The sequence below is a fragment of the Alosa sapidissima genome, chromosome 17 (assembly GCF_018492685.1).
Source record: "Alosa sapidissima isolate fAloSap1 chromosome 17, fAloSap1.pri, whole genome shotgun sequence".
NCBI classification, from domain to species: Eukaryota; Metazoa; Chordata; class Actinopteri; order Clupeiformes; family Clupeidae; genus Alosa; species Alosa sapidissima.
In genome coordinates this window covers 16,664,270-16,682,479 of record NC_055973.1, presented here as the reverse complement: position 1 = coordinate 16,682,479, position 18,210 = coordinate 16,664,270, and the positions used below count along the sequence as shown (strand labels likewise).

General features: G+C 41.6%; 2 protein-coding genes and 1 long non-coding RNA gene across 9 annotated transcripts in view; 1 reads left to right on the top strand and 2 right to left on the bottom strand.

The window, feature by feature from the left end:
• Positions 1–481: 481 nt before the first annotated feature.
• Positions 482–13,122, bottom strand: LOC121687942 (phosphatidate phosphatase LPIN2-like). 2 transcript variants are annotated; one of them, XM_042067175.1, is made up of 20 exons: positions 12,854–13,122; positions 8,808–9,008; positions 8,167–8,262; positions 7,134–7,402; positions 6,746–6,856; positions 5,860–5,983; positions 5,225–5,588; positions 5,015–5,114; positions 4,728–4,915; positions 4,490–4,583; positions 4,225–4,294; positions 3,990–4,070; positions 3,810–3,886; positions 3,304–3,439; positions 3,064–3,212; positions 2,819–2,905; positions 2,397–2,549; positions 2,178–2,292; positions 1,645–1,748; positions 482–1,498 (listed from the first exon to the last, which is right to left on the bottom strand). In XM_042067175.1, exons 2-20 carry the CDS (start codon positions 8,997–8,999, stop codon positions 1,354–1,356), a joined length of 2,655 nt encoding a protein of 884 aa, XP_041923109.1. In that variant the 5' UTR covers positions 9,000–9,008; positions 12,854–13,122; the 3' UTR covers positions 482–1,353. The 2 variants fall into 2 exon arrangements, with proteins under 2 accessions (XP_041923109.1, XP_041923108.1); XM_042067174.1 differs by having other exon boundaries at positions 5,860–5,986; positions 12,854–13,121.
• Positions 5,949–8,882, top strand: LOC121687945. The gene is made up of 3 exons (XR_006024456.1): positions 5,949–6,043; positions 7,229–7,329; positions 8,799–8,882. It is a non-coding gene; the product is annotated as an uncharacterized LOC121687945 (long non-coding RNA).
• Positions 13,123–13,690: 568 nt separating the features above from the next.
• myom1b (myomesin 1b) overlaps positions 13,691–18,210 on the bottom strand; it is a 28,037-nt gene continuing 23,517 nt past the window's right edge. For 5 of the 6 annotated variants that reach the window (XM_042067168.1, XM_042067171.1, XM_042067169.1 and 2 more), the window contains 6 exons: positions 18,120–18,156; positions 17,785–17,807; positions 17,637–17,692; positions 17,305–17,520; positions 14,633–14,945; positions 13,691–14,169 (listed from right to left, as the gene is read on the bottom strand). In XM_042067168.1, coding sequence (XP_041923102.1) covers positions 14,081–14,169; positions 14,633–14,945; positions 17,305–17,520; positions 17,637–17,692; positions 17,785–17,807; positions 18,120–18,156 — 734 coding nt within the window. In that variant the 3' untranslated portion in view covers positions 13,691–14,080. Of the gene's footprint in view, positions 14,170–14,632; positions 14,946–16,287; positions 17,521–17,636; positions 17,693–17,784; positions 17,808–18,119; positions 18,157–18,210 lie in introns of those variants that run through there. The other variant, XM_042067172.1, reaches the window with a different exon arrangement.

Sequence of the window (18,210 nt, the reverse complement as noted above, 5' to 3'; positions counted from 1 at the left end):
TTGTTAAAGTTACAAAAAGATGTTTAACTTGACAACCACCCTAGAACTTTACCTGGGTCCCTTTTAACAAAAAAAAAAAGGTTGAGAGCAACCCAATCATGTCCACAAGTCTTAACGGAAGCCCTTTTCAGAATTGCCCCCGACTATTAGGCCTAGGTGTTAACAAGCACTAGCCCCGTGAGACCATCCTGATCTCGCGAGCTTCAGATTTCCACTCGCAGATATGCGGAGCAAATACGAAGCAATCCATCTGGCGTAGTCAGGTTAAATAAGCACCCCTTTCTGCCGAATTTGTGTTGATATTTAAATTAAACTCAGTTTTAAATGGTGCAAAAGTAAGGAGTGGAAAGCAAATCTAGTGAAATGTTGCCTTTTACTGTACAGACAATGGAAACAACATACAAGTCATACATTCAGACAAAACAGGCATGTTCTGTTGAGGAGAAAGGCATTCAGAATAACTCAAGTAAAAGAGGATCTAAGTAAACAATAGCAAGGTCTAGATCATGGTCTAGCCTGAACATAAAAAAACCTAACCTTTGTTTATTTTCGTATAGAAAAAACATAGGCCTACTTGAACAACAGTAGGCTATACATCTAATAACACTAAAAGTAATATGTGGCAAGTCTTAATTCAGCTTAGAGTTCATCAGCTCTAGGGAAAATGTCTTCATCTTTATCATCAAGAAATATCAATATTTTCCATACATGAAATGACTACTGAAAAAAAAACAGAGTGATAGATTTGTGCACTCATAACCAAAGCTCTGACCTCATAACCAGAGGGGAGTTTGTGTCAAGGAGAGGCGGTCAACCTTCAGTGCAATAAACACGACCACAGTGCAACTCTTCAACAGCACAATGGAATGCCTTCAACCAAGTCCATTTGAAAAGCCATATGTAGGATTACACAACACATACAGTTGTCACAGGGTTGGTTCATTTCTCTGTGTGTGTCTGTGCCCTGAGCATCGCTTCCAACAGTAAGGCGCCAAGCAGCAGCTTCTACTCCTCAGCCAGTTTCTGACAGAAGACTTTTTTATTCACCCAATACTTCAGAAGTATTCACTAAATGATTTGGAATTTGTTGTCTCCTAAGGCATTCAAACAAATAAACAGCGGTAGCAGTTACAGAATTTGCCTACAAAGTGTCCCTGTAGGTGTACTAACACAATCCAATGTGGTTTAAATCTCTTATATTTTTACAAGTTGAAAATAATTATTTACATGCACTTTTAATTTTAAAATATTTAAATAAGCTTATTGAAAGTGCCCTTTTTCTGCTATAGTTAGCAGGTCAGTTCAGGCCCAGTCTGGGCAGTCAGTCACATTTGGGTTTAATGCCATGTTTGGTTAGAGCAACTCTTCTAGACAGATTGCCGCTATTGGTTGTCTCCAGAAACAGAATGAGCTGTATTCTGGATTAGAGAAGGCTGAGGTCTGCTCTTTGCTTAACAGGGGAAACACGTGATCCACAAGTTCACCGAGTCTGCTGTACCTACAAGAGAACAAAATGCGTGGAGTTATAGGCAGAGAAATAGACATCACCCCAAATCAGACAGCTATTTGAGAACCATGGGCATGCATCTGCATTAGGTGAACAGATTGAGCTTACTGGCTTGTGTCCAGTGACTTCCTACTTACGATGTTTTATTGCTTTTGCTTTGCTCTTGTATGAGTTCTCCTTTAGGGTTTACGGTGAAAATGCGGCATATAGGCACCGTGACATGTTTATAGGCGAACACATCCTGAGACAAACAAAAACAAAAGAGGCAGTTGAACTGAAGAGGAATACTGCCTCTCATGGTCAAACTGGGATTAGTGCTAAACACTACAGATTTAGTTAAATGCTTTAAGACCACACATTTGTTCCCATTTAAAAAGAAGACCACAAGAAACTAGGCAACTCATAAGTAAAAAGAAATGGTATGATGAAACACTTTTATGTAGATGTCTGTTTATGAACATAGGAACTGTTGCCATTAATGTAGATAATTATCAAAAACTTTTATCCAGAGCAACTTACAACGGCATCCTGCACTGGCTTGGAATCAAAACACTAACAACACACTGTATTGACTGTACTGACACCCTGTAGTGTGTGTGTGTGTGTGTGTGTGTGTTTGACTGAGTGAGTCAGTGAGTGATTGAGGGTAGAACGGACTGGCAAGACTCACATTAGCTCTGTTTCCAAAAGCCGCATAAAAAGGCTGTGTGTTGGGAGGAAAAAGGTTTTTGATATCTGTGAGGCATTCGATCTTGAACTTCTCAGGCTTTTTCTCAATCACTTCCCTAAGTAAGAAAGCATGTCAAATCATCAGAGTGGGATACTGGTACGCATGTAGACGTATAGCATGCAGTATTTATGTGGCATGACTGTGTGTCTTCACAAAGACCTGTGAAATGCTGAGAACAGGCTGCTGGGTGACAGCATGAGTGGACCCCGTGGCAGGATGGTGCCTCGGTCGTTGACCCAGTGCAGGTAACCCCTGGTCATGCCTGCCATGCCAATGGCCCGCGCCGAACAGTACAGGAATTTATAGCCATTCCTGGAACAGAAAACAAAAACACACATTCTGCATGGGATGTGGAAGCCATCAGTCTGGATAGTTCTGGAAGATATATTTTGGTGATGTACACATACTGCATCATAGACACCTAAAATGGGTCATGCAGACTTTCAACATGGCTATGGTTTCAAAATAGTTATCCTTTTGGGTGCAGTTGTTCTCTATCCATGGGATCTCCAGAGGGCCTGGTGGTGGTGGACTGGTGTCATGTAAAAGGTTGGAGTGTGTATGATGGTGGACAGCCTTACTGGTGTATGGTGTGGTAGAGCTTTGCGATACCCTGATGAGTCCAGTCTTTGCCCAGCTGAGGAAGAATCTGCCCAAACACATCTGACCTACAGGACAAAGGGGAGGATAAACAGAGCATGGTTTGGGGATCATGAAAAGTGAGTTCTGAGATTTGGCAATAGCTGTTGCACACTAAAATTAGTTATTGTAGCACAGAATAGGACTGTTTTACTTTCTCTAATAGCAGGGCTATAGATTTATTTACTTGGTGATGGTTCCATCGATGTCAGAAATGACAATCTTGTCGTCCCAGTTCCACAGGTAGATGGTGCCCTCACATCGGCATGTGCCCTGGTACTGTGTGGTGATGCTGAACATCACGTCATTGGGACCCTCTCTTAACCTCAGGCTGGCCTGAGACATGCAAAGAGCCAAGAGGTCAGGCTTATGAAACCAGGAAGAAGACTGACCAACCTCTACAGAGAGCAACACAGTCTTGTCTTACTATTTGGTCAGAGGACAGGCGAAGCGACTTCTTGTAGGAGTGTGTGTTGTTGTGGCCTTCTGAGGGCGCCCGGTCAGTAATGGTCGGTGGGCTGAGTTCTGTCTCCTCTTCACTGGAAATGTCGGCAACCTTTTGTCTGTTGCACATGAAAAGTGTGTAAACCTACTTTAGAGCCAATACATTGGGAGAACCATGGAAAATGTGCAGGGTTCCACATCTCTGATCGCAACATAAAAACTAAAGTAGGTCAATTTATGGTAGCCACTCAGGAAAAACAATACAAGCACTCCAGCTTCATAAATTCACTGCAGGCTGTAACAGTACAGGCACTTCTGTATTTTCAGTTTTGTGGAACTGTCAGCACAAACCATAACATGAGAGGAATATTGATTTAAAGTTGGAGATTATTTAAGGAGTTACATAGCCATCACAAATGCACTTAATCCATAAAGCTTGTCACCACCAGAGTGCATTGTTTTATTCTTTTAGACCAAAAAAAGACTCACTGTGGGATGGGGCTGTCTTTTGAGAGGACTGGGTCTCCTCTGCTGGGCCTCTCAGACGTCTCAGACTTAGATTCTGACTGAAGAAATAGAGAAGAACATGAGTGCATAATGGCAGTTAGCATGTTAGTTTGGGTGATTCTGAATACTTTTCAACACCATTCAGCTGTATTCAAGTCTGACCTGCTTGAAACTTTTCCTCCAGAACCACCAGCGACCAGACTTCTTAGGCATTCTCTCTTTCACCCACACATCCTCTGTGGCCTAATACACACAAACACATGTACTTACAAACAGCAATATAGCTAACTGAGACACTTAATAAGTCCTTATTAAAAATAGAGATATTTCATACAGTGTTATTTGTCTGATATATGCTGCACATCAATCAAACAGTGCCAGTCCAGGGCAGACTTACCTTAGGTAAGCTCTTCTGGAAAGCCTGCAAGCTGAGTACCATGGGAGCTGCTAGGGTCCAGTTGTAATACCTGAGTTTGACAGAAAACAGATAGATGGTAAAGATGTGTCAGAAGTGTGGATTGAATCTTAATAATGCCAAAATAGAGTGCTGTACAAAAGTGATATAGTCATCTGTCCTAATACACCTGCATCTTATTGTTATTGCTTATTGTTTTGGTGAATCTGGAGGTCAATACTACATGCACTGTCGACATACACCTCACCTGTTGCCTATTCGCACCACTAGGTTGGGGTTGTCAATGATGGCTGGGTTTTCAGAAAACTCATGATAGGTGATAATGTGCTCCATGAACTTCTCTATTAATGAAAGAGTGATAAGTCAAGATGGCAAAATTGCTGCTACAGTTTTCATTCAGCAATACTCATAGACCCATACACCTAGTATGTTCAAACGTGTATTTTCTCTATGGTCCTGATTGGGTGACTTCTGTGGGTGTCTACCTTTGTTAATCTGGGCATCATCACCAAGGCCTCCACAAAGAGACAGGGAGACGTGGGGCAGGTCACAGGCAGAGTCCGAGAGGCAATCTGTCCCGCTGTCTGCTGCTGCACTGCCCACTGACTGAGGGGACTGGGAGCCTGAGCGCCGGCCGACTTCCACCCAGTGCTGAGCAGCAGAGTCCCACTCACTGACAAAAAAAACACACACGCACACACAGTGCAGACTCAGAAGAAAAAAACACCTTTTTTGATTTTTGAAACCTAACTCAGATCGTTCGTAGGCCTACTTTTTGGGAAAGTAGCGTGCCATCACGTCTGGCTCCAGAGCAGTGATGTCATCCAGGTAAATGTCATCTGGACCTTGATGCTGACTCCGTTTCCTTACAACTTTGTCATGAAAGAACAGAGAATCTTACTTATACATGCTTATACATGTGTTTGTGCGTAAATACAACTTTAAATGTGTCTAATCTGTATGATAATTAGACACACTGTACCTTTCCTCTCGCAGAAGACGTCTGCTTTATCACTGGGTTTGACGTTCGGGAGACCCTCTGTCATGTCCCCCAGCAAACGGGCAGCAGCTGGGGGCACTGTTGACCCGTGACCATGGATACCCATGGGGTTGGATGGCCGTCTTGACTTTGGGCCAGGGGCCTCTGGTTTTGCACAAGTCACATCTGGCTTCACTAGAGGCGCGTCTAATTTCAGGCTACGTGGTTCCGGTTTGACAATGGGACGGACAGGATCGGGTGTGGAGGTGGCCATGGCGCTGGAGCTCAGAATGACGCGGAAGTGTGTAGTCTCTGAGGGGGTGATTGTGACCGTCTTCAGTGACTCAGACCTCTCTCTGCGGCTCACCTTTGATTAAGTTTTAAGAATTGTACAGGTGTTAGTTTTTGGGGCCTAAACATTATAAAGACAAACAAAATCTGAAACAATGTGGTTTCCTTGATTCTGTCGGATTTGACAATGAATGACCCATTAATATTGCTAAACTCATTCTGCCCTCTGATGGAAGGAGAGGTATTCTAATCTGCAGTAGAGTATTTTTGTTAAATAGTTTTAGAATAAATGTAACTGTATTTTTTTCTGCTGTATGATTTTCTTTTAGCTTCCCTGTTGAACTTACCCTGGTGGACTCTGGAAACTCGCCCCATGTCCACTGCATATGAGCCTCTGTCCCGTGCATGCTCTCTGGAGATCTGACCATCAGCTCAGAGTCACTCTTAGGACTGCTGGGCTGGGACTGACTCCTGCTGCAGGGAAGGACAGGACAGACATCAATCACACACACCAGGAGAAGCACTACTACCGTAATTTCCCAACTATTAGCTGCGGCTTATACATTGATTTTGCATAATTTCTTCAGCTATGAGGTTAATACACGGGGGCACTTAATATTAAGTATTAATATGGTTTTGTTTCTTTTAACTTGCACAAAACACTGCATTGCGTTGTCTTTGTACTTGTACTCTGCACAATGACAATAAAGTTGAATCGGTAACACTTTATTTTAATGTGTCGCTGTTACAGTGTACCTACCTAATTAGGTTATAGCAGCACAGCTGTTACATGTGTACCTACCTAATAAGGTCGTAGCAGCACAGCTGTTACATGTACACTGAAGACAATGAGGCCTTGACTGGAGCTAAGCATGCTTTGTATATCAAATCTATCATGACCCGATTTACCCCATCTAGCAGGTCTCAGGTCAGCTCTTTGCCTCTGATGAAAATTTAGGCAAATTGGCAAAGTTTTGTAAAAGCACTCAGTATTACAATGTAACAACTATATGTAGGTACCCACAAATACATTATGCAAGTACAATGATAGTACCTGATAGTACATGTTGTTACACAGGTTGTACCACTATACCTAATTAGTACTGTAACATCGACACATTAAAATAAAGTGTTTCCGTTGAATCTAATCTAATCTAATCTAATCTAAATTGTCAGTATGTCACCAAAAATAATTCACAAGTTATAAAAGCACTGAGACAGGAGGTCACCCACCAGTTGGAGGGCCTCCAGTCACCGTCTGATAAAGGGTAATTGTCCTGAGAGACTAATGCAGGGTGCCTGTGTTCTATGGCTGAGTCCTTCACTGCACACAGTGATAGGGGTCTAGGAATAGGACAGACATCAAAATGCATTGACACATGGCAAACAGGCTCAGAAAACTGTGATTGTAACACAAACAGGATACACAAGGGCATGGGGCAGGTCAATTTGTTAATTGACTGTTTTAGTAGGTATAGAAGTGTAAGCATGTTGGTGTTGTGTATGTGCTTGAATCTTCAGTATTACTGAGTTAGTTAGATCTACTATGTACACTCATGCATGTTCCTTGACTAATGGATACATGAATATTGCGTGCCCATGTGCGTGCGTGCGTATTTACCGGCCAGTGTATATGTGGTTGTCATCCTCAGAGCTCTTGTCTTTGTCTATCTCCGCTTCACTGTTGGTGCTTACAGTAGTCTCTTCCTTTCGCAGGTCTCCTTTATGCTTCTTCCTCCTCTTCCTCCTCTTCTTCACCCCTGAGCTGCCGGTCAGCTCCTCTGTTGGCCCTCCTTCCACACAGGAACCCATAACACGTGAGTCATGGCCCCAGAACCCCGGGTCCTCTGTTGGGATGGGTGAGGTGACCAGATGGGCAGGAATGGTTTCCTGTACAGGACACAAATTAGAGCCTCAGTAACAATTTATTAGCCTGCTAGTGCTATTGCTATTGCTATTGCTATCACAATAAGGGTGTGATCAGACAGGGGGGCGGTTTGTAGTTTGTAAAGTGAGGGGCATCATGCTGTATTTTTCTGTTAAAGACGACTGTTGAAAGAAGAACAGTTCACTGTGGTTCTTGGTAAGTGTAACAGTTCACTATGGGTTTTGTAGTCATTGTTTGGCAACTACTGACTCAACTGTCATAATCTTGCCGGTAATAACACGCAATTTAAGATAGTACACGTTGACTGGACAAAGGTTATGGAAACAAAATACAACTTTCTACTAAAAACTTTCCTTTTGAGGTGCTCAGGGCGCCTCTTCAAAAACGTAAGCAGCAGAGGCAGCAGACGCACAAAATGTCATGTACGTGTTTCCGATCAAAGAGAAGATTATCTGTTGAGATTATCTTTATGTGTGCAATGCCACCCAATTTTAAAATCGTAAAAGAGATCTGGATAACTGTGACTAGGATTCTATGAATTGTAGAACATGACATGTTTTGAATTTGTCTATCATGTCAAAGATTACTAAATCATATCATGTCAAATCTGAAGATAATGTTAGTAACATAAGACTCTGATGTATTCATAGTATATTACATGATTAATGAAGGTATCATAAATCACTTGAGCTGACATAGTACGTAAAGTGGTTCAAAGGGATAACATAAGTTCAGTAACTGTAAGTATCTTTAGTTTGGCACTCACATTGTGCTGTTCTGCCTCCTGCACAAAGAAGGCCTCGCCACTGTCACCAAGTTTCATATGCAGGTCTACTGGCTCTCCATTGACCTCTATGTCCACCTGTAATATTCACAGTCAAGCAGCAGACGCATGTGGGACTTAATAGAGTGACAGATATATTAACAGTAAAAGACACCATGTACAGGACACATCAAACACCATTTTACTAACAAGCACTCAATAGTAATAGTATGGACCAGCTCTTCAGGTGGTCAATATGCTGGAAATGTTTCTTATTTACTTATATATTTATTAATATTTATTCACTCTACTCTCCAGTAAGTCCAACCCATAAAATGTCCTTTGCCCATAAAAGCTCCTTTCAGTGTTGTTAACTGTCCCCCCCCCCCCCCCCCGCAATTTCATTGTTGCTAAGTGAAGCAATCAGTCGAGTCCAGCTGTGCTTGAAAGAATACAGGGATATAAAACAGTGCAATTACATAAAATGGTCATATAATTGGGAAGATTATTCATAAAAGAGGTAATGAGTATTTGTTTTAAGAAGTCTTAGAAAAAATAACCTAATCATATCAGTGACAAGAGAGAGAAGCCAAGATAGTCCCAAATTTAAAACCTTTCTCATGTTTCACAATCAGTTCACATACCACTTTCTCTCGTGATCTGAGGACCCCCAGCTTGCCGAATCGGACGTGGAAGGGGGAGCACTGAAAGGATCCATCGGGCTGACGGACCACCACCACATCTATGCAGCCGGACAGCGTGGCTTGATTTATACCCTTGTACAGCTCTTTGACAGTGACCAGTACCTGCCCAGCCAATTGACCCACGTAATTCATGGTGTCTGCCTACCAAACAACATGCAAAGAAACAAACACACTGAGCATTCCACATACACATGGGCACAAGATGAGAAATAAGAGTTCAGTGCATCAAATTATTCAATTAAAAAACATGTATGTAATTTTGGCAATACATGGACCTCCATGATTCCTCCTAAAACATTGACATTATTTTCCAAAATAACAAAATGGAAGAGAAACCTTGGAAAAGTTTAGATAAAAAAAAAAAACACATACACACACAAAAAACCTAAATCCTAGATCGTAAGCCCTAAGAATATTACATCAAACACACAGGTCTTTCTAAGAAGGAAAGCTTATCATACTACTTGAACCATAAAGGTCCACAAATTTAACTGTTGAGGTATAGTACATATATACATCTGTATAGTATATACAAGATGGTTTCTAAACAGAGGAGATGTTAAGCATACAGAAACATATCAAAGGTACAATAAGAACATTGACTCAGATTGAGTAAGCGAACACTACTAATGTCAGCAGTTTATTATTATGCTACAAGCATAATAAGCATGTGGCTGTTTGTACATGTGTAAGTATGTGTGTACATGTACACGACTATCAGAGATTTACTTAAAATAAGCAGTGAAGAAATTCTCATGCTGTTCCAGCAAGTTACAGTGTTGACAATACACCGTCCATGGACTTACTCACAGACAGTAACACTTGGTAAACAGGATTATCACACATGAGATTACACAGCACAGGAGCTGAGAGATTCACACTGGTCCTGACCTGCAGAGTGAGTATATTCATCTGTGTTTATACACTGGATTGAAATTCAGTACACAATGGAAGATCAGGGGTGGACACACACTGTAACTTGAGTGTGGCTGATCTATGGTTAATATCTTCATAATGCACTGTCATGATATCTTATGTTGATGAATAAGGCTGATACTATGAAAATGTTTTCTTCAAGTACACTTATTTGTATGTGTATCAACAAAATTAGTATGTTCTTCAACACCCCCCCCCCCCCCCCCCCCCCCCCACACACACACACACACACACACACACACGCACACACACACACACACACACGAGAGCAAATATATGTGCACCAAGCATATTCTATCAGCATGTGGTCTCGCCAGACACCAAACATGAAGTTCCAACATGAGACTAGCCTGACAATAGGAATAAGTAAAAGAACAGCACGTCTGGTCTGTAAAATCAGCTGTGCTCCACCACAAACAAAAGCTTTAAGCTCCTTAGTGCCTAACCAGAGCAATTTCTCAACATTTTCTGCTACTTCTCCACTCCTAAGGACTTTGTTCTTTGTTTGGACAAGAACAGCTGCAGTATGTGATATGACTAACTCAATGACTCCTTCTCTAAAAGGACTCACAACCAGTCTTATTTATCTACGATCACATCCTGAAGTTCTGCGGGCTGCTTTTCTGTAAATCAAAATGTGAAAGCAAGCAGAGGACTTTCCGACAACTCTCACCACACACACACACACGTGCAGTAAATGAAACCATAAACACATGCACGCCCTGACAAAGATGTAACATGCTCACCAGAGTCCATGTTGGTTTTGAAGTGCAGTGATCCTGGATGCATCCACCTCCATCCATGTCAATCCCCCCTCCACCCCCTGAGCCCTACAAATCCCTGTCTGAGTCCTCCGCCTGACTTTCACTCTTTATTCTGAGTCTGGGTCTTTCTCATCGCCCCTCTCAGTTTGTCTGTCCGTCTGTCCTGCTGTCTTCTGTCCCAATGTGTGTCTCGGGGTGATACCCCCCACCTTGCTTCTTGCCCCTCTCTTTCCCCCAATTGCCCTCCTCCTCCCCTCCACGCTGCTTGCCCCACTCTGGCCGTGCCATGCTCCGGCATTCTTCTGCCCTAAGTCCACCCCCAGGTCACCCCAGTGGAAAAAAGCCTCAAGAAGGGGCTTAAGCCCCTTATATAACCAACCCAGCAACCTTCACACTCTGATGGCTAAGCATGCTCTCATTGTGTTTTTTTTTTTTTCTTTACTGGCTAATATCTGTTGAGTTCACCTAGATTCACTTGTATCTGCCATGGAAGTACCTATTATTATAGTATTTTAGGCTACACTGTTTCTATTGTATGAAACCTATAGGTTTTGCGGATATAAGCGCTAGGTCAGGTAAACAGACCATTATGTAAGACTTTTGTGACTAATTTTCTTTTGAAGAAAATACAAAAACAGACATGTGACAAGTGACGACCAAGACCATTTAAATGATAATGTATGTGAACTACTGTGGACTATAATATGTTTTCACATTAAGCTGCACAGAGCAAATACATCTCTAGAGGTGGGAAATATACAGTATGCTCTCTGCTTTACAGTCTAAACACAAAAAAGTCTGAGTGCTCGCTTTAAATGTGATGTTGTGTTGACCTGGACTACATACTATAGGCCTATGTTTGAGTGCTACCAGCTTCTCTGCCAATCATGGCCATTACTGCACAGATGGCTAAGACGCTTTATGGTATTCACTGTCTTTGTAAGGGAGGACCACTTGGCAGAGGACCAGGCAGGAGGCAAACAGGGAAGAGCTGCCCCAGACAAAGTGCATCCGGGGGAGCTATTTTCAGGAGTCAACCCTCTTCCTTTGTCATAAAAATGACCTCAAGCTTGTTCTTATGGTAACAGCTTCTATGTGGTCATTCGCCTCTGGATTCAATTACAATCTCCTAACTTGCTACACAGAGAGAGGTGATTTGATTTGATTTGATTTGATTTGAGAGAGAGAGAGAGAGAGAGCACTTCCACTGCATACATAAAGATGCCTTCTGACAGTGCACTGAGTAACCAATCAGGGCAGATGTTCTGGGTGACCATCCAGTTCAGCTCCTATGTGAAGTGAAAAAAACCTAGACGGGTGATGTGCTGTCAGACATCACATTTGCCACATCCTGTTTGGACCACATGTTGCTGTGACACTTTCAGTTCCACAGAGGCCACAGATTCTTTCACTCTCCATCTCTATGCAAACTCATGTTATCAGTCTTCCACGTTCGTGTCTGAACAAACATCCATCATAGCCTAGATATCAGTAGGGCCTAGCGTAACATTTCTCTGAGACACAACTAATTTCAGGTACCTTCGGGTAATCTCCAGATAATGTGTTCTGTAATCTAACAAATATAAAACCAAACTGAAATTTAACACGAACGATATCCTACGTTTCACAGTGAACCATAGTGAAATATAAGGGGGTAGACAGGTGAACTGAGAGCTTTGATTTCGCTTTCATCCTTTCCCGTTCCCCAATATTATGGAACCTTTAAGCCTTGAATGAGATTACCAAGCAAAGCAAGTTTGCAGGTATCTCGCGGGTCACCGACTGTATGTCATGATCGCGCGTTCGGTTACCGACCAGTGGAATCCTCCGGGAGAATCCCATGACCGGATTCATGTATAGCAAAGCCCGAGTCACGCGTCATGGTGATTACACTCACCGGCGCGCGCGAGCGCACGTATGAGCCGCAATACGGTATGGGGCTATAAACTGAAGATAACGGGCTGTATTTTTTTAGTTTGAAATGTATATAGTCTAGTAGACTATTCTTCTGACCGCTCCTGTCATAAACCGAGACATTAAACCCGATAGCCCCTGGTCCTATGCGTTAGCACACAGAATCCCATCATATAGGCAAGGTCCATAAAACTTTCTATTGATAAGAGATAACTTCACACCGGCCTAACGTATCTTGGCTACACATTTCTAGGTTACACCATTCGTAGCCTACACCAGGCGGTCTGCCATAGCCAGTGAACAACAACATCAGTTTGTAAAGAATTGGAAAGAAACAAATAACCAGTCGCTAACAACGTGAAGCGTTCTTACCGCTATAAACCGGAGCAAACAGTTCTTTCATCGAAATCGCTCTTTCATATTTCCGACAGCGGTCCCTTCTTCTTCCACGGCTATAGCGAAGAGCGTAAATACCTTTCTCCGCTTGTGGGATAAACAAGCTCGACACCTGCCGGTAACTCGCTAACGGATGACCCTTTACCTCCCTCAAAGCGCTGTAAGAGCGACATGTGACTTCCCTGAAAAGACGTCCACGTGACTTGGAGCGCTCTGTTGTCTAGAGCTTCAAATAAAATGCAAAACTAAACTAAAAATGTGTAGCTAAACAAGTTTACATGCCGATAAGGAACAGATTATTTTTTATTTATAATTTTGATGTAGAGCTATATAAAATAGCTTTACACGCATGTTAATGAAAACAAAATAGGCCCACACATTTCCATTTGACTGAAAATGTAGCCTAATACAGTGATAAACTGACGCACGACAGTGTGAGTTAACAAAGTGCAAAAGAAGTAATCGAAATCTGTACCTGACCTAGTTTCTGTCGAGATGTGCCCTAGATATTGTCGCACTGCAGACCTTTTTCTAGGTTCCCAGATATGTGTCGTGCATTGAAGACTTTTCCTAGTGTTTTTTTTCCTTCGCATAATGTGGCGGATTAAGGCCTACCTTTAAATGGTGATGGTAGTGTCTCATACATAACTGCTGCTCTTTGCACATGAAAGACATGCAGGCCTACTTTTACATATATCTAGCTTTGTTATTGCTATTTTATTATGTTTCAATTAAGCTAGTCAATGATGAAATCTCTACATAGTACAGTAGCCTTAAACATACAAAAGGAGAAAATAAACAATACAAAATATGTGCCCTCTGCTTGCTGTTTATTTGAGACAAGCCTCATATTCCAAAATAACTCATAGGTTTGTTTATTCAGAAATCTATATGGCTATTTCACCGCAACCAAGTATGATAGGCTATACAATAATAGACATAATATAAACGTCATCTCAGGTTGTACTAAAACTCATATACTTGTGTAAAAATCTATGCACACTGAAGTGAGAAATGTCTTTTGAGTGGCAACCTCTTTGCCTAATAGCCTAGCTGTTGCATTGCCCTTTACCAATATTTATTTCTGCCATTCAGTAAGAAACCACATTCTCTTTTCTCCTTTGTCACTTTCTCCTTCCCATATCAATCACAAGTCTCCTTCTCCATCACAAGTCTATTTTGCCCCTGCTGTAGATCCGCTGTCTAGTCCTCCGGTGGCTGAGGGGTGGCAGCAGGTGTAGTTGCTGGTGTGCTCTCAGCACTTCCACCAGGGGTTTTCAGAACGACAGAGTCTGCAGAACAGAGACATTTTTCCATGACACCGTCAAGAGACAACATCAATATTTGATCTGCATGAAAATCTTCCACTTATCTATAAACATGCTGTGTCCCTCCTCATGGCAAATAGACAGTTTGTTATTTGAAGAGTTTGGTTCCAAAACGCTATATCCTCTATGTAAATGAATTTTTGTCAACCATATTGTTATTATTATATTATTATTATTATTATTACACATTGTTTTCAAAGCAATTTCAGTAGAACTGTAGTTGGGTATTGTTGTTTGATTTATCTTTATTTGATCAAAACAACATAACTGCAATTTTATGGATATAACCTGAAATACACAATTAAATGACATGACTTTTTAATGTTTTTGAAAATGGAGATATAGCGTTTTGGAACGCTGTCTGCAAAAATGAGATAAATAAGTTTGATAAGCACATCCTGTATTGGGCATCTGTCCTGGGGCTTACCTTTTCTCTTTGTCACCTTCTTCTTCACTGTCTTCTTCTCCTTAAGTCCATCACCAGGTGTGGGTGTAGCGGTCGGGGTTGGTGGTGTGGAGGTGGTGTCAGGGACTTCCGGGGTGGCCGGGACTGGGGTCTCTGCTGGTGTGGATGGGGTTTGGGTGGGAGGTGTGGGTGTTTTAGGTGTAGGGGTCTTGGGGGGTTTAGGGGTTGCTGCCTTGGGTGTCCCTGGTGGTGGCTGTCCAACTATCACATTGCCTTGAGCGTCGGTCAGATAAGTGGTCAAGCCCAGATCACCCAGGCTCTCTGTCACTTTCAGCTGGCAAGGAAAAGTAGGAGAGATTTACATACACACACTCCAACACACAAGCACACACTCACCTGAAGTCCGTCTCGTTCACATTTCAGATAAGTGTGTGCTTGTGTGTATACAGTCATATGGAAAAACAGGGTTGTACATTCCTAAATCAGACAATAAGCTATAGATAAGTGAGTGAAGATATAGTGTACACCATATACACATTTCTCAAAATATAGTCTTTGGTTTTGCCTCTTACTTGCTTTCTCATTTCTTTCCCTGTAAGGACTGGTCTCTGGGTCAGTGTCTCAGTCTGTACCGTGCAAACTCTTTGTTCTTGTTTATACTAATACAATCAAAATTCCCTTAGACTGTGAGCCTATATTTTCCGGTCAGTGATTTCTTTCAATGGGCACACACACATGGCCTGGCAATGTAGTCATCTCTAGTCACATTTTCTCACACACAGGCATACAGATAGACATATGCATTCTGCATGAACAAACTGACATACACACAGAGAGTGCTGGGGTGCTGTGTCTTACCAGGAGCAATGTGGTCAGACCTGGGATTAGTGAGTGAAAATCTGTGATCGTATTAATCATGATTGGGATATTAATCACTGAAACTCAAGCTGGACTTGAGTGGACTCAGTGAATGAGTGTATGCATTCAAACTATGTAGCACTACACAAAATTTGATAGTGAACAATCTTAAATATGATCTTTATTACATGAATACTACTATGAATAACTATATGAATGTTCATATAAATATTATATCATATTTATATGGTGATGTTTATAGTCATATAAACATTACTACATTTATATGAAAAACTTCAGAATATGCCACCTTTCAATGGTACCATGTATGTACCTTGGTTGTATTAAGTCTTAATAATTAAGAAAATTCTCAAGTGTGTCTGTCTCTGAATATTGAGAGTATAGAGATCTACGATTCAAATTTGTCCAATGAACCAGAATAAATGAGGGACGTGATGTTATCTAAATAACAATGGAAAATGTAATAGGTTTAAAGCTGTTTTGGTTCCACTGGTGTGATGTCCATTTGGAATATTTACATTTATTTTAATGTATTGAAACTATCTTTCAGTGTGAGCTGAAAAGTGGATTCATATCCCAGGTACAGGTGAGCAGACAGCATCATCATATGAAGAACCAGGATTTGAAAAGGTGAGTGAGGATAGGAGGCAAAAATAGAAGAAAAGGATGACTGGCAGGCTGTGGTGAGGTGGGACAAAGAGGGAGATACTTGAACACACAACCACACACACAGAGAGAGAGAAAGGAAAGTGCCATAGAACAAGAACGGGACACATTGAAATCACACAGAGAAAAGGTGAGGGAATACGTGCTCCATTTATTAGAAAGAGGTGACAGACAAAGTGATGTCATAGTCTTTATTGTGACATAGTAGAGTATGTCATAGAGTTCTGTGCAGTGATAAAGCACATTATGCCATTACCTCTATGCACTGAAACAGAGAGTGACTTCTTCAGTAAATGCAGTGATTTAGAAGGTGACATCATAGTCTATGCAGTGAGAGATAAAGTGATGCAACTATGTTTCTCTATGCAGTGGAGGAAAGTGATGCAACAATTATAATGCAGTGACTGTGAATGACATGGGACACACATTGAAACACATGAAACATTTATATTCAACTGAACAAAACATTTAAAAGAGATTCTTGACTTTAACAGGACACCATGATTCCTCCGGTCAGACGTATGGAGGTGACATTCCCCTCACATTTTGAACATATGGCTTCATATCCTCAAACACTCACGCATGCACAGCACAGTTCTCCAAAACCCTCTTACAAGCAACAATAGGCATTCACCAAAACAGGACACACAGTCAAAACATATCAGGGACTCGTCTAACTTCAGCTATCAAACTATTCCATCCCAACCCATTGATATATAATTGTTGTGCCATTTTGGATAATAACCAGTTAGTTAAAACATTATTAGCAAACATAGTTTTGACATTTTACATACTATGACTGTAAATGAGTATTATGCTAACAATTTATCATCTGACACATTTGACCAACATTATTCATGTCAGTATTCAGTTCCGGCTGCAAATCTTTGGGCCTACCCTGTGAAACCTTAAACGACTATTAGCACCCGTCTCTTCCCTTCTACATTGCACTATAAATACTCTGAAAGAGGGTAAAATACATTAGTGCCACAGCCTAATACCTGGCACTAATAAGCAGCCTATATGTACGTATATCAACTTTCCATGTCTGTCGCTTTTATACATATTTACTTATTCATCGGAATCCTGCTATTTTACTTTCTTTTGACGACGGGGGGGTTTGCCTCGTCAGGGATGAACACACTTACAGTGAATTCACCGCTCTCTGTGCCGTACTTGTTCTTCACCAGGATGCTGTACTTGCCGGAATCCGCTGTGTTCACCTGAGAGATCGTAAAACTGGCAAACTTGCCCGACTCGAACTTGAGGATGTAGTGGTCGTCAGACACCATCTCTCTCTCGTTCTTCAACCAGGTGACCTCTGGAACTGGGTCACCTGAGATATTGCAGGTCAAGTTGAGGGCCTGTGTGAATAGAAAGGACATACAGAAAGGGAAAGAGCGACAGGAATACAGTAAACAAACAAAAGTTTGACCACCATCTCTCACCATCTCTTTTTCAAACAAACACACACACTGACCTTGCCCTCCTGAATGGTGACCACATCTGGTAGACCACCTGCAACGCGAGCGCGATCTGCAAAGAGACAGAGGAAAGAGATCATTGTATCATTACATGGATCATCAATTGTACACATTCAAAAGTGACTGAAAGTCATCAACACTCACTTCTTTCTGCAATGGCTGCCGCTCTACACAGCAAAAGGTAGAAGAGAGAAAAGGAGGGAAACAGACCAAACATATACAGTTGAAACAGAAAGCTAGAATTTTCCACCTCATTATTCTACCAAAGTATATATATATATTTGAATGTTTGCCAAACAATGTTTAAAGGTAAGCAAACTCTCTAAAGAACAGTTCTCCAAGATTTTTTTGCAGAGAATATGAGAAATAATAGAAAATGGCAAAACAATTTGCAGGCATGCAAGGCCACAAAATCCTGGAGGGACTGATAGACCCGTACTAAAAGTAAAAGTACAATGTTCATTATCATCAGGACTTACTTAAGCCTCTGGAACTCTGCATAGGCATCGTCGAATGCTGAAAAGACAGAACGAAAATCCCAGTTAATAACACCACTTCCTCACAGCTGAT

Bases quoted from the DNA above. Each gene is read 5' to 3' on its own strand.
- LOC121687942 (XM_042067174.1), bottom strand. From the start codon at position 8,999: ATGAATTACGTGGGTCAATTGGCTGGGCAGGTACTGGTCACTGTCAAA. The intron at 4,916-5,014 runs GTAGGCCTACGA...TTTTTTTGTCAG, and splicing joins GCACGCTACTTTCCCAAAAA to TGAGTGGGACTCTGCTGCTC. The intron at 2,550-2,818 runs GTAAGGCTGTCC...TTTCTGTTCCAG, and splicing joins CTCTACCACACCATACACCA to GAATGGCTATAAATTCCTGT.